We start from the raw sequence: 16414 nt of genomic DNA, 5'->3' as shown, positions 1-16414 counted from the left end.
ATGTTATTCATTAATTATTCGGAAGTACTTAGTCTATTGAATTGCTTGATAGCAAGATGGCGCTGATCTAAATAAACGTCAATGTAATGGCGCCAAAAGTGAAGTTTAACTTTTCGACAAACAGGTGAATCGTAATAAAACACAATAATATATAAAATGTATAATTTAAAATGCATATCACAACAAAAATCACAAAACCGAAAACTGAAAATTAACTAAAAAGTTTAAAATATACCTAAATGTGGTTACAATATTAATACTTGGAATGTGACTAGCATAAATAACAAAAGCAAGGAAACGAACTTATACGTAATGAGATCTTTAGTGTGTTAAATGTGAAGCTAAAATAATTGTGATTGTTAATTTATAATCTGGAGGTAAGCAATTCTTTATTAATAGGACAAATAACTTTATTGAAGATTACATGATGTTAGTGCGTACATCGTACGTAAACCTGGTTATATTCTGTGTTTATACAAGTATAGTCATAGATTGTTATCTATTCTTCAGTTATATTTTACATCTAAAAAGTACGTTAATCGTTTTAAGCTGTAACAGATAATATATATATATATATATATATTTATATATTTATAAAATCAGCGTACATATATCTGTGTATTTCAATCAAAAGCATTTTTTTTTTCGGTGTAATGGTAAAAAATCATATATTCTAAAGCCAACTATTCATATATAAGGTCATACATATTTATTTTCAGTGTTCTTACTACAAGTGTGCGGTCAGACTAAATACCGACAGAATCGAGTTTCGTTCGTACTCCTACGTTGATTCTTTAAGATAACCAGATCGCCGCGTATGTAGAGTGACGATGCCAGCTTGTAGTGTTTTTGAGCTTGCACGGTCATGTGTGTGTTGGTGTTTCTGTGAGTGTACGTATGTATAGTGTGTGTGTGTGTGTATGTATGCATTTATAGTGTTAATATGTGTGTGTGAGTGTATGTAGGAGCGTGTATGTTTATGTATGCATATATGTCAGTGTGTATGGATGTATAGTGTGTATGTGTGTGTTTGTGTGCGTGTGGGTGTGCGTGTGTGTGTGTGTGTGGGTGTATGTATGTATAGTGCGTATGTATGTTGTCCGTTCACTGTCTCTGCCGTAGCGCGGTGTGAGGTCTGGGCACGGCGGAGGCGGCGCGCGCTAGGCGGGACCCTCGGCCGGACAGAGACGCGTACGAGAGGTAACGATCAGACAGATCAGGCGGCTCGTGATGCTGGGAGGTATGTATTGATTAGCTTTCAGACAATTAAAAACAAATATATATATTTTCTTCAGTATATTATATAATTTACGTCGCATAATTCAATATTGTTTTATGCCTAATGCTTATATAGAAATAATATCTTTTGCTAATCGGGAATTTTTTTTAAAATCCTTATTCATACTTATATATTACACATTTAGTAGAGATAAATAAACAAAAATGTTTAATTTTTAACAAATACATATAAAAAGTTTTGCGACCATAAAAAACATATTTTTTTGAAAACAAAAACTTGTTGGTGATGATTTTTAATCATCCAAACTATAAGATCCTTATATTAATATAGTTTATATACATACATGGCTCTTGGCGGCTGGTGGCCCGGGCGCCATATTGTTTCCGGTGTAAGCCACACATCTGACCTGCCATTCTCCCAGCTGTTCGTTCCAGTGGACATATTGCTCAATCAACGCCTGGAAATTTGATTAATAAATATATAGGGATGAAACTTCTCATCATTCAATGTATTTACCCTACGGGTGCCGGGTCCATCGTTGCAGGGAGAGGAGCTTCAACAGTGCCTGGGACTCGCGACCCAGGTGTAGGTTTAAGCTCCTATCTAACGCGTTAAACGCTCACCTCCACCGTCCAAGCTCCTCTCTCTACCTAACCAAATTTACGAACAATAAATGTCCTTCTCAAGTCCGAGGATATATCCTCCCCCTCCTTCACCTGGTACTCCCTAGGTATGTACGCGTCCAGCACCAGCTCCGCCAACTGCAGCTCTCTCCGCAGCGCCCTCACTCCGTCCAGGATCCCCTCCATCTCTCTCTGTTGTTCCCTCTGCTGGTCGGCCAGCTCGGCCTTCGCTGAGTTCAACAGTTGGACCGCTCGCTTCAGTTTGCGTGTCTTAGCCGTGTTCTCCTCCTGCAAGCTGGAGTAGCGCTCCTCCAGGTCTAAGCGTTCCGCCTACGGGTTTCAGAAGTAACTCAGCCATGGTAATGATATATTATGTAAATGACCATGACTTAAACATGCATAGCATTTAGAGACAAATCTTAAGATATCTTTATTGGAATCAATATTGATTTTTCGGATAATTGTTTAAGGTGAAAGATAATAGACAAGAAATATAACAAATATTGAAAAAGATAGATGATTAGTCCTAAAATTGATGCTTAATTAAAAATTAGTAACAAAAACAAAATTACATTACTTATTACACATAGTGATGTGAAAAGATAAACTATGAAATAAAAGATAAAAATAAAAATAACAAAAAAAAATTATCTATGATAATATTACGCATTTGTATTCCTTATGATATCAGTGGACCTGTGGATCAAACATTTATTTCAACACCTGCGACACCTGGCATTACCTCCTTCTTCTGCAAGTCGTCCCTCAGCCGTTGTTCGTTCCTCGCTCGCGCTTCCAGCTCTTTGGCAGCTGTTTCCAGCAGTCTTCTCTGACAGTCAGCCTTATCCAGAAGGTTCTCGCCGCCCACCAGAACCTTGGACTCCAGGCGTTGCAGCTTGTCCCGTAACTCCTCCTGCTGCTTCCTGGTCGTTGAAAATGCAAGAAATCTTAGCTCCCATCTCGATATATAGCCGCTCCGAACTATTTACTATAGGTTATTGGGGCTTGGTTTAACAGACCCAAGAAAATAACAAGAATTACGTCATGTGTCCTTAGATAGATGCAAATATTGGTGTTCTTCTAACGTAAATAAGTAATATGCTCTTAATAATTAATTAATAACAGTATAAAAAGCTGAACTGGCATTTTTCTTCTGTTTATGGATGTAAAATATTTTTAAATACAATAATCAATCGCATTTCCCCAAACTAGCGCAGTCAAACAGACATAACTTCTGTAATATAAGTACAGTCATGTACTGTTTTAAAACCCATTATTTAGTGATATATTCTCCAGTAGGTCATTTTTCGTCACATATCTAGTATATACTAACTTGGTTCGTTGCAGTTCCGCCTTCTTCTCCTCGAGAACCTTCCTGGCTTGATGCACCTTCTCCTGGTTTAGTTTCTCCTGAAAAAATTTTTACAATACAAGAATATCTTACTTTCATAACGGCTCTAATACTAATGGTCTTCAACAACTCGTTTGACCATACCTTCTCTTCTCTCCTGAGTCTCTTCTCCATCTTCTTTTCTTCCGGATCCAGTGCATCCAGCTCGGAGTCTGTGAGGGTGTCGTCTGATAACTCTGACAGTTCCTCTTCACCCTCTTCTTCTGGCTCTGAAGGTATAGGTACATTCTATAGGAAGAATTACTAAACCATAATAGCTCCTACGTATGCATGTGCATGGCCAAATCCTTTAAGGAAAGTTATTTATGTGATCCTTAGACTAAAGCTTTGTCACATCCTGTGAGGATATGACAGGGTGCATCCGACTTAACGCACACGAGATACTTAAAGACAAATAAATCTCCGGATAACCAAATTTGGAATCTGTCTATATTATATGTATTTTTTTTTTATATTTTAATTTCCTTCGGTTTAAAAAAATATCAACATATAAACATCATAAAATATTTATAATACCATCTATGTGTTTCATACAATTCTTAATTACTTCGTATTTATCTGGGAGAAACAACAATACTGATATAATAAATTTTTTTGTCGTGATATCTTCGGATATATCTTAAGATATTTATATCTTGTGCGGCACTCGAACAATTGAACCATGGGACCGTTGCATGGCTGAAGGACGAATCCAATGAATACTATTACGGTTCCGTATCTCAGGGAGTGATAATATTATATTTTTTTTTGTATACACACATACGTGCTATTGTTAGTCATACATTTCGTTATTTAAAATATTTTCAAAAACACTTCCATTAAAATACTTTTACACCAAAAACCAAAAAGTTAATTGATAACTAATGAACTATTAACCAGAAATTTAAACACTTTTTTAAATTACACACTCACCGTTCGTGTTCTCCTCCAATTGCTTTTTGAGTTGATCTATTTCTTGTTGGAACCTGTCCAGAACGTATCAAATTTCATTAAACCGAAGACGAAATTCATTGGTTTTTATATGAGGTATTGCACACCTATAGGAACTAATCGGTGCACACACAGCATATACGAGCAGTACTCCCTATAACAATGATGTACCTGGTGAGTAAGGCGTCCCCCGGCTCGCTGTTCACGTGAGTCTTGTTCTCGATGTTCTTGGCTCTGTTCGCGTAACGCAGCGTGCTGATGGTCTCTACGTAATTCGTCTCCGCCGGTCCCACTGTCGCTATCTTTATTCGGGACATTATTATCACGTCAACAAAGGTCAACTGATTCGAGGAATAAATATAAAATATGCATTTTCTTATTAAATAATAAAATGCAATGTACTTTATGAAATATCGATATGTTGGCAAAGAAGAAAAATTGTTTAATGATCCCTTAGAAGCCCTTCTAATTATATCGAATTCTCATTCCGCCGTCCCGTGATCATGATTACCGTAATCATGGAAATATCGCTAAAAATATTATAGGTTTACATAAACGTGTAATATCAAGGAATCGTGAAGTTTGAGACGAAACATCCGGATGCCGGGTCCATCGCGTTGCAGGGAGAGGAGCTTCAACAGTGCCTGGGACTTGCGACCCAGGTGTAGGTTTAAGGGTCTTATATAACGCGCGCGCTAAACGCTCACCTCCACAGTCCAAGCTTCTCTCTCTACCTAATCAAATTTGGAAAAGAACCTACTAGGGCTGCCTCAAACTATCAAAAGTTTTCTGTAACAGAAAGCTGCTCACCATTACTGTTTTGGAGTTTCCGCCCAAAGAATCCTGCAGTAGTCTGGTCAGCTTGGAGTTCCTGTATGGAATATGCGTCGACTTGCCATCCACCAGCGCTGATATCACGTTACCAAGTACCGACAGTGACTGGTTGATTTTGGTAGCTTCCTTCAGACGTGTTCCTGTAGCTTGGGTCTTACTCTGGCGTTCAGAACCCTGGACACGTCAAGATGGTTCAAAGCGCTGCTTTTTTTATTGTAGCGAGAAATGGTTTAGCTTAAAACTGGTTTCAAGCGCTTTATACCAGTGAGTGTAGCCTCAGAACTCCTGATTTCAAATAAAAATGAAAGGAAGATGCCTTATAATATATAATATAATGGCTATTTAGCTAAAATACGAAGTGTATTTACTATGTATTGGACCTTAACTAAAGGACTTGACTGCTAATATGCCTATATTTTTGGTGCTTAACCGATGGAAGACAGAAGCAAAATCAGTTTTATTTGAGGTAATCAAATAAATTTCAACCCAAAAAAAAAACATTGTCTTTATACAATACTACTTTTTCCCGCGACTTTGTCAGCCTGGACTGCAATATTATGCTCAGAGAAGAATGTTGAAAGTGCATTAAAAAATAGATTTAGTAACCGGACTTTGGCTATATCTATAGTCTGTGTCACGCGGCTTTATACACAACAAGTGTACCTTGATCCTACTGTATTTTGGGAATAATGATTGCTACAAGTGGCGCCATCTTTGCCGTACTAATTTTTATATACTGTAATCCTTAGAATTATTTTTATGACTTATTATAATCAATTTTATACTGAACCATTGTAATTTTGTAAAGGCAACATTTCAGTATCTACTTGTACTTGAAAACTATAAATATTGGTTAGTCATTTTGTAAGATAACTGTATGTAACACTGAACATTGAAGATCAGCACTAAAACTGTACCTCGAACATGATTTCTGATTTGTAAACTACATTACGTTAAAGTTTCTTCAAAATCCGTCAATTCATTTTTGAATGAGAGAGTTATCCACACATACATCCTCACGAAATTTCAGATCTATTTGGATTTACACTCAAACAATTTGACCGCTTATATCACCTATTTGTTACTTAACCCATTTGTCTAAAACATTCAAAAAGCGACCTTACAGCAAGGTCAACAAGGTGCAATTTCCCCATCTTGACATGCATCTTGCCGTCCGCACCACGCTTGCTGTTCTCTACAGTTATAGAAAAGATAGCGTGGCTTCTAGAACTTTCTATGTTCATGGCCGTGGCGCCGATGTGCCTATTCTTATTGCCCACAGCCATGATCTTCTCCAGCTCGTCAGCGTTGTGGACCACGTACCCTGCACGTAAATAACATGATCTAAGTAGCTGTTCACATATAAATATATAATGAAATTTGTTCCTCTGGAAGTTGCATATTCGAATGCTTTTATCCATGAAATTTTAAATAAATTTCTATTTGAAATTCAACCGTTAAGGGTTCGTATTTTTTTGACCCAATCAGGTTAGAAATCTATAGTCTGTAGACATATTCCTTGAAGATACGTTTTTTATAGTCTGGTTGTGTGAACGTATAGTTTCATCAATATAGCCCAAACATCCACCCGCACGTGCTAATTTCTACTAACCAGTGAGATCTTTAACGAACACGCCGATGTCCGGCCGCTCCTTGACCTCGAGGCTCTGGTGAGGGTTGTTCCCAAGAAGGTCGCGGACCTCCTCGTTATAAATTTCCAGATACGTCACACACACCAGAAACCTGCAAATATATGTAGTAGGAGACATCTACGGGCAACAAAATGTCACGAATAGTGGATTTCTCTTGATTGACTTTAAGAGATTCTGACATCACATAAATTGCTGTTTTGGGGATATTATTCTTCTATTTTAAATTTAGTTTCTGAACGTAAGTTATAGGTATAACTTATGTTCAGAAACTAAATATAGATATATTGAACGCGATTAACAGAAAAGTCCTTAAATAGACTTGAAAAACAAAAAATACTAAGAACTTCTAATGATGATTTTAAGCTAATATGGCTGTTTTACTCTTAAATGATCTTAAGCATCACAGAAAATATATCCAATAAATGTTGAAAACTATCAAAAAATCCTCTCAATTCAACAAAAATTCTAAAACGAAATAGACCTAAAAATTGTATATAAACTATTTATCATTGACATTAAGCAATTCCCGTTATACTAACTTCTCATCGTCCTTGGATTTCGCGATATGACTGAATATATGAGCGAATGAGTTCGGTATGATCCCACGCAGCTCTGGTGCTGAGTTGCTACCGGCCATGGTGTACGTCTTGCCCGTGCCAGTCTGGCCATAGGCGAAGATCGTTCCATTGTACCCTCGGAGGACTTGCTCCACGATGGGGCTAGCCGTCTGGATATAGATGTCCATCTGGAAGAGAGACAACAAACTATTGATTTCTGCCATAATATTAGTCCGAGTTAAAGTAAGGGCTTAGGTCACGATCAGGTCAAACAATGTTAGCTGGGTCTCATGATTCAGGAGTCAGGTATCCAAACTGGATTGACACATGATCTTTAAAATTTTATATAGGTATTTGTAAATATAAAAAAATTCACACATGATAAAATAGAATCTTTACTTGATTTTCAAACAAAACCTTAGTCATTATAATGATATGCACACACACACATATATATATGTATTTTTATTGCTTTGCTTTAAATCCTTAACTATGAATCCCGAATATAAGTTTAACAAAATCGTACCTAAGTAATGTTGGTAGGAAAAAATATGTCTAATTCCGCCAAATAAGACATTTGAGAGGTAATTACGAAATCTTGTTAAATCATAAATTGACAGTTTTTAATCAAAAAAAAACAAAATTGTCAACACTTATATCAACCAAATGTCATTTTTATGGCTTACAAAATTGTCCCGTATGAGAAATAATTCAAGCAATAAATATGTATAACCTAAAATACCGAAGAAGCTTATCAGATCGATTTTTTTTTCTCTAAATAACAATGGAAAAATTACGTAAGTATGGTAAATTTACATTTAGATATAATTGGTAGGTTACCGAAGAAATTACGGGAAAATATACTTTAACTTAAAAAAAAAACTATGTACATATAAATGAAACTAGTATTATTCGGATATACTACGCGGATTTTATTATTTAAAAACTACATAATCCCGACGTTTCGGTTACTTTGCAGCAACCGTGATCACGGGCAGACGAGATGTGACGAGATGATTATGTAGTTTTTAAATAATAAAAATCCGCGTAGTATATCCGAATAATACTAGTTTCATTTAAATGAATAAAACTCGCGAAAATCTTAGATCTCATTATCTATGTACATACTTTGATGAGCGTATGCCAAAGAACATTAAGTTATGAGATCATCCCTACACACTACAATATGATTTTATGCAAATATTCTCATACAATCACGCTTTAAACCACGAAGAACAGAATCTTCAGTCCGTTTAACTAACATAGAATCGTCACAGTTGTTATATATTCTTCGGAATAAATCGCAATTCCTCATCTATATTACTATAGGTAAGGAATCATTGCAACGCTTAGCTTACGAGACTAAGGTTCTCGGGTAATCCGCGTTTTTTATTATATATATACATAATCCCGACGTTTCCGTTGCTTTTCAGCAACCGTGATCACGGGTCTAGATCAAAGTGTCTCTCAGTTAGTCTTGGTATTTATCATCTACCGAATAATATTTCTTCTTTGAGAATTAAGAGATTACGCAATTAAAAATAATAAAAAAAAACGCTCTTTTATTACTCTCTTCAGTTAAAACTTATTGGAATTCTTGAGAGACCTACATCGTATTATTAATTTCACGGACTAGTCTCAACAAGATTTTAAAAATCAAGAATATTTTTTTACCATAAATTTAGTTTTACCTTCCCTTGGTGGATTACTAACGATAATCAATTTTTAATTTGTATTATAAAAAAACAACTAATGAACCCAAGAAACGCATCTTTTATACTTGAAATTTATTAGGGTGGAGCTGTGGGACGGTTTTTAGGTCATGGGGAAAGTTACTGGCTTGGCTTAGATGTTTTCAGTTCACTGAGAACTATTCTGGCCTTTAAAAACTAATAATCCAAAAAAAAAAAAATTTAGACAGGTTCAAATAGATATATTTTTAATTGGATCGGATATAAAATAAAAATCACTTATATATTTTCCAATAGGACAAAAATCTAGTACAATGAATATCAAATTTAACCCGAGTTAAGTAACATGAAAAGTGTCTTCGTATTACGAATATATGTAGGTATAAGGCTTAGTAACGCTTGTCCATTACAGAATGACGCAGTCCGCGTTATAGGCTAAAACTTTGCCATGTAATTTACAATAAAGAAACATAGATACAGGGTGTATGGAATAATACAATTAAAAAAAAAACGCATAATTTTCATTCAAGATACTTAAATGCATATTTAATAATAATTGTATACTAAATGTTGGAATATTTTTAACTATGTTGCAGCACTTTCGGCTGTTCTCAACGTATTTGTGAAGCCTTTTCGTGTCACGGTGACTCCCAGGTAACCAAGTGGGTCATGACCTGATATCCTAGCACGATTTACGAGAAACGTGCCGTACGTGATATAGAATTATGTATATACTAGTTTTTGGCGATGACTTCGTCCGGGTGGACTTTTGAATTGGACTTAAACACAAATGTATACAGTGTGTTTCTTTACTTTATACATTGCAATTATCATGTCGTGGTCCGGCATTTGCCACATTAAGTTCCGGGATAAATTACAGCCAGTACTTCATCCTGACATCTTAACTACGTTACTGTGAAAATTAATCAAATACCCTAAGTGGTTCTGCGTTAAGGAGCGACAAAGGTACTCGTAGACCGACGCAAAAATACAATTTTATTGTATTAGTTGTACGTAGAGAACTATGAGTGTACAAAACCGCGTCCTATGTCCCAATATAAAAAAATATGTTTGGCTTGTATTGAGAATTTATAATTGATGAAATAATCGAATTGCGAAAATTACTCTTTGCAAAAAGCTATATTATATTTGTACTAAAAATAATGAAAATCAGGTCTAATATATACAAGTCTTATATGTGTTTCACGTGGATGTGATTTATACGTAAATATTTTATTCACAGTTGAACACATGACAAAAAGGAACTTCCAAAAACCTTTTAGATTTGGCAAAGATAGTACGTATACGAGCACTATCAAAAAGAAATTTCCACTGAAAATAAGTCCCTGAGATGAAGAAAATTATGACTTGATAAATTTTATAAAACAGACGTTATAATCGAAATATATTAATGTAATCAGTTCTAAACCAACGGCCTGGAAAACCTCTAGTACCAGCTGTTCTAAATCAAAACATCTCATCTCAACTTAAGTAACAATTTCCGAAGCATAGCGAGCACTGTTTAATCAATATCTATCTGCAATAGTGAAGTAGGTTAGTAGCACAGGGGTATCCGCGCGGATGGGATGCGCGATGCACCTATCGATCTTACCCTCTCACCCCGCTACCCCCACCCCGCTGACACCCCCCACCCCGCTGGGGTCACGCGAGCCAGCGCCATGTTATCGTGATGAAATATTTAGGTACCACTCAATGTTTGTAAATGTTAAACTTTTTGCTGATGTGATTTTAACGAATTTCAGTCCAAAAGCGATCTATTTCTTTATGGCACAAAAATATATATATTTTTTTCGTAATACATTATACATATGTTTGATTTCAGCGGACAATGAAGCCTTACATATAATATAAGCCTGTCAAACTAAATCCTGATTCAAGCCATATCCATTTACAACATTTTCGCTCTTAATTCATTATATCTATCAAAATATTGTATCGCAAATGTCAAAAGTAATTTCCGTTCAGTAATTCGTATCAAACAGTATTTTTTTAAACAGTAAAAAACATAAAAAAAAAATAGCGAATTAAATGAATATAGTTAATTTTTATGATATGAAAATAAGTGATTTTCCGGGTCGCAGGTTGGATATTGATGATGTCTATTTTTTTACATTACATACATATATCAGAAAAAAACATCGTACCCAACAATAGATTTCCATAGCATCCAAAACATTTAAGGAAAATTCGTTTTAAAACTAATATGTATTTATACACATAATATTTTTTACGTTATCACGTAGAATTTTCATCTATTATATATTAACGAGACATCGTCTGCGCATTGCGACATTAAACCAGGTCAACCTTCGTCTTACGAATAAAAACATTAGCCTTCACTAACTCGAAAACAGAGCCTTTCAGACATCCATTGCTTTCATAGTTCAGTTAAAATGTATAATAGACACATAGACATACATCTCACACGAACTTGCTCATAATAAAGTAAAAAAAAAAATAATCATTTTTTTAAATCCAAACAACACGAGGGTATCTTTATATTCTACCAAACTAATTTTTTTCTCATACATACATATAAAAATAAATCGAACGTTATGTATGTTATGTGATATATATTTTAAATATAACATACAATAATTATAGAAAATGCTTTAAAGTTCGTATCCTTAAAATCAAGACTGATAAAGTTATGTCGAACGTGGTTCATTAGTGTAGAAAATGTTAGTAGTTTTTTTCAACACGACTTTGTGTAAATATTAATTTGGAAGCCAGAAACAAAAGAGGAATATCCGAAAACATTTTCAGTTAAATTGTTATTATATATATATATATATATATATATATATTATATGTAGGTATATATGTACAGCATGAACGCGGTCTCGCTACGCAACATAACCTTGTACTGTCATCTAGACCGTCCGCCATTTTGTAAAAGGCCACGCCCTTAGCATTTCAAATACATCCTAATTTTCATACTTTTGTTGAAAATAATACATTTTTCTTCATGTATAATAGTTATCTATAATTATAATGATAAACAGAGTTATCTACCGATATATAGAGCGGTTAAAATATATTAGCTAATAAAATATATACCTACGATTTTAATATAATTCTCCTAACATGTATTTACGTTTTTATAGTGAGACGTAATAACTGACTCATATAAAAATGAACCCGAATTCATATATCAACTAAAAACGAATAAAATTATATAAATTTTTATCAAAATCGATATAAGACAAAAAAAATAGTCTGACTTGATTTGTTAAATAAATTATATTGAAATATCCTCTTATAGAAATTTACCAAATTATTTCTCACGTTACGTACTATAAATTATCTCATACTATAAACATTACTAGGTACTATAAGTTTAAGAAATGAATGACAACATTTGGTAAGCAAGACTCGTGTTTGGAGAAAATTTCGTATAGACATAGCAGAAAAGCCTTCAACTTGTAGTCCCTGAACTGAATTGTTTGTCAGAATTTTATCAGTATATATAGATGCATATTTTCTATGTACTTCCTATATATAACTATGTACAAATAATATATATAATGTTAGTTTCTCTGCGTGTTTGTGCGCGATAATTTCAAAAACGGCTGAACCGATTTGAGTGCGGTTTTCGCTATTACATAATGGAAGTCTCCGGTTAGAATTTAGTATTTTATTTAAATTTTTTTAATTAATTTGTTTTATCTACTTATACTTAATAAAACACGTTCCACGCCGCGGCTACAGCTAGTATAACAGTGTCTTATATTGCTTTGTCGATATATATTAACTATTTTAACAGCTCGTTTAAACCATACTTATAGTTAAAGAACACATTGCTTAATTTCATTTCTAAGCCTTCACAGCCATTAACATAGTTCAGAATTATTTCCAACAAAACTAAAATTAAGAATAATCTTTTTGTTATTATTTTTCTATTACTCTAAGAAATATATATTAGTTTCGTGTCATCGAACGTCCTTAACACTAGTTCGCATCGTGTAACTAAAGTCATACAGTTTCAAGTGAAAGAAAAAACCACCAAAAGCCACACCTCGTCTGCCCGTGATCACGGTTGCTGCAAAGTAACCGAAACGTCGGGATTATGTAGTTTTTTAAATAATAAAATCCGCGTAGTAAATCCGAATAATACTAGTTTCATTTGAAAGAAAAAAATTAATTGATTCTGTGAGAGAGGATTTATAAATGACAAACGAGATACTATCCGTATGTTGGTTGACGAAGTGTGTCGTTTTAGAAGAAGTTATTTTTTTCAACTCTCATATGGATATAGTACTAATAAATTATAAGAGTTCAGCTTTGATCCTTTCATAAAAATTATGAGTCACCGATGTGAAAACGTCCCCGAAAATACTACCGGATGGATACAACTATATTACAAGTTTTATACAACGGACACTTGGACATTTGTTTAATGAAAGACATTTATATGTCAGACACTTGGACATTAAAAATATATTGCGATATCTCCATGCAGTATAAAGTTGATGAAGTTTTAAGAAACAATGTTCTGTGAGCGCTGTGTGTGTTTTGTTGTGCATACGAGAACGCTATTAATGTAACAAATAAAATACACGGAGCCGCGTGTGCGAGCTAGTGCGTAGTAATCATAGTTTTTCCATTCATTTAATAAAACTTTTCAAGAAAAAGGTTTTATCATATAATAACTCGTTTGTTATATATAAATATAACTTTTTACTTCATATGTCAATAAGGCTTGCTATTTAAACGCTCCAGTGTGTTATATAGAAAAACGGAAAGTGCTCTATCAAACCTTACTATGAGTTAAATGTTACTGAATGTATTACATTTACGGAGTTCGATTAAATTCAACATATATACATATATGTGAGAATGTCCTGATATGCATAATTTGTTAAAATTTTTAATTAATTACTATAATCGAGATTGGCAAAATTTTTTTTTATATGGCAATATTCATTACAATCTACAAATTATAAGACTGATATTCAACCAGTCACAAAAAAATCGAACCTCATTCATTATATGCAATAATAATAAAAAATATTAAATTCGTAATTTTTTTAATTACTTTATATTGTATATAAAAAAAAAAATCTGATATAACGGGATATATAAATCGGGAATACGAAGTGAAGGATAAAATATGGAGTAGATATATTATTTTATTATTATAAAACCACAATAAGTGTTATATATATACAAATTACATAATAGAAATAGTATATAAAAAAAATTTACAATTCAATCACTTAATAACACATTTAATGACTACAGAAAAAACATATTTCTGGAGAAAAACTGTTAAACATAAAAACTAATACATAAAGAAACATAAATTAATTTGCTATAAATAATTTTTACTACATTCAAGTAACAATTCGCTAATAAATTAACAATATTGTAAAATATTAAATACATAGACGTTGTATACATTAATAAAAATTTTTCTTTTTTTATAAATACATAGCAAAATGAACTAACGCCCATCGTGTTAGCTAATTTTTATTATCCGAGCATATTTCTAATAAATAATCCATATTTCAACATCCGGTCGGCCATTTTGTCACGTCGTTTATAGTACGTATCGTTCCCGATGCACAGAGCACTAGGCAGCGTCTTGCTTTGCGCGGGAGAGCCCGACACAAGATGCACTAAGAACGTTACGTCAAAATATATACAGCCAACAATCAGTACTGGCTGAAATACTTTCATTTTTTTTTATTATTATGACTCTCAGAACTGGCTGAATGTTTACTTTTTTTTTTATGGGCAAATGGCTTTTCATTCCTTTCAGGCACAATGAGTTTTCCTTTGTTCAAATTTTTTTTTTTTTATTAATTAAATGATTGCCTACACAAATTATTACATTGATAATTAATTCATTGATGTTTTTCTTTTTTACTTTGTATAACTGTTTTGTGCCAGAGCCATTATTCTTTTTTTGAATATTAATAATTTCTTCATGATATAAAAATCTTTGAACATAAAATACTTCATGGTGTTCTTTCTTCATATCGCTGATTGCACACTCAACCTACCCACCATTCGACAAGACTGAAGGTATGTCATCGCCAGTCAAGAAGAATGGCAGGTAAATTAAATGCTATCTTCTTAGTCCATTTCAAATTTGTATCTCGATCCAAAGAGGTTGAATAGATTTAATAAAAATTGCATAAAATCTATTATAAATTTATACAATACAATCAAAAATAATTGCAATTATAACACTCATTGTGGTTTAATTAGAAAATTCATTCACAAAACAAGGTAATTCAATAAAGAAGCTAAGCAAATACAATTTCATGTATGGTACATAACAATTATATTTAGGTCGATTATAAATTGTTAAACTATCAGCACAATAAAATCCATACAGTAATCTGATAAGATAGTGTAAGGTTGGTACCGCGGCCGGATATCGTGATGTTGGTAATGCGTTAACCTTGACCAGTTACCATCCTTGATGAGACCTTGATCAACTCACCTGGCTGGTGTCGCTGTCGAAGACCGCATCGTAGGCATATATCCTTGGGGGCTCCGGGGATGTAGTGTTGCTTCTAGTGACCGCTATCGTCCCGTGCACAGCGTCGACTGAAACACAGCCCGCAGCCCCATCCAGCCTCTCTCGCTGGTCCATAGGACGCACGCGCACTACAACGCGAACGTTCTCGACCGTCGGGCTGATATCGTCCTATATAATGCGTAATAGATTATGAGTCACGGCTGAATTTTAGGTAACACGTCATATAACGCAATACTAAGGATATAGCATAACGGACATCACATGATCTTATTGGAATACTCACTGGCATCTTGTCGGGCGTCGTTCCGACGCGGAGCTGCGATGCTGTTTGCGGCTCGGGGCGTTTTCGTCTTTGTTTGTCGAATATTAAGTAAAAATCAATACTGACGACCTACTTTTCCAAGGGCCACCGTTTCCCTCTTCAGTGAAAATGAATTGTCAATTCTATTCGGTGTTGCCAGTAACGGATTTCCACGATCTTTATATTAAAGCATATCACACACGTTCTATAAAAAAAATATTTATTATTTTTAATATTGCAATGAATAATTCATTAGTAAATCATGTATTAATATTACATTAATTTTTCATATTAGCGAGATCGATACATAATTTTAGATATGTACAACATACACATTTATTTACTTGTATGGTATGATAGCCAAAATATTATTCTAATTTTAGTTCATTTCTATTAAATCGCAAAAGTAGGAGAAACAAAATATGAAGTTTAAATAAAATTCATCCAAGATTATAAATGAATAACTTCCTGGTCTATAATATTTTGAGAATATTATATTCGTGCGCTGTATTTTATACAAATCTGTTAGAACAATATATAATAAGGGAAAAATGGTCGTATTTTTTAAATAAAGATTCGAATTTTTAATAATTATTAGTTTAAAGAAAAAAATACTTTAATAATTTTCTAAAATCTTTATATTTAATTTTAGATGTGATAT

General features: G+C 33.7%; 1 protein-coding gene across 1 annotated transcript; it reads right to left on the bottom strand.

The window, feature by feature from the left end:
* Positions 1 to 147: 147 nt before the first annotated feature.
* LOC116776998 (kinesin-like protein KIF3A) lies at positions 148 to 15895 on the bottom strand. The gene is made up of 14 exons (XM_032670334.2): positions 15736 to 15895; positions 15414 to 15620; positions 7230 to 7435; positions 6651 to 6781; positions 6163 to 6362; positions 5015 to 5212; positions 4376 to 4506; positions 4187 to 4239; positions 3359 to 3483; positions 3197 to 3273; positions 2606 to 2786; positions 1957 to 2193; positions 1584 to 1697; positions 148 to 1233 (listed from the first exon to the last, which is right to left on the bottom strand). Exons 1-14 carry the CDS (start codon positions 15739 to 15741, stop codon positions 1105 to 1107), a joined length of 1995 nt encoding a protein of 664 aa, XP_032526225.1. The 5' UTR covers positions 15742 to 15895; the 3' UTR covers positions 148 to 1104.
* Between the last annotated feature and the right edge of the window lie 519 nt (positions 15896 to 16414).

The sequence above is a fragment of the Danaus plexippus genome, assembly GCF_018135715.1.
Source record: "Danaus plexippus chromosome 29 unlocalized genomic scaffold, MEX_DaPlex mxdp_37, whole genome shotgun sequence".
Taxonomy (NCBI): Eukaryota; Metazoa; Arthropoda; class Insecta; order Lepidoptera; family Nymphalidae; genus Danaus; species Danaus plexippus.
The sequence above is the reverse complement of the archived record's forward strand: the minus strand, read 5'-3'. Positions and strand labels throughout refer to the sequence as shown.

Excerpts from the sequence above, each read along its gene's own strand:
- LOC116776998 (XM_032670334.2), bottom strand. Across the intron at positions 5,213-6,162 it reads TGCACCTTGTTGACCTTGCT|GGTTCTGAACGCCAGAGTAA; the intron begins GTAAGGTCGCTT and ends TGACGTGTCCAG. Across the intron at positions 2,787-3,196 it reads GCGGAACTGCAACGAACCAA|GAAGCAGCAGGAGGAGTTAC; the intron begins GTTAGTATATAC and ends TTCAACGACCAG.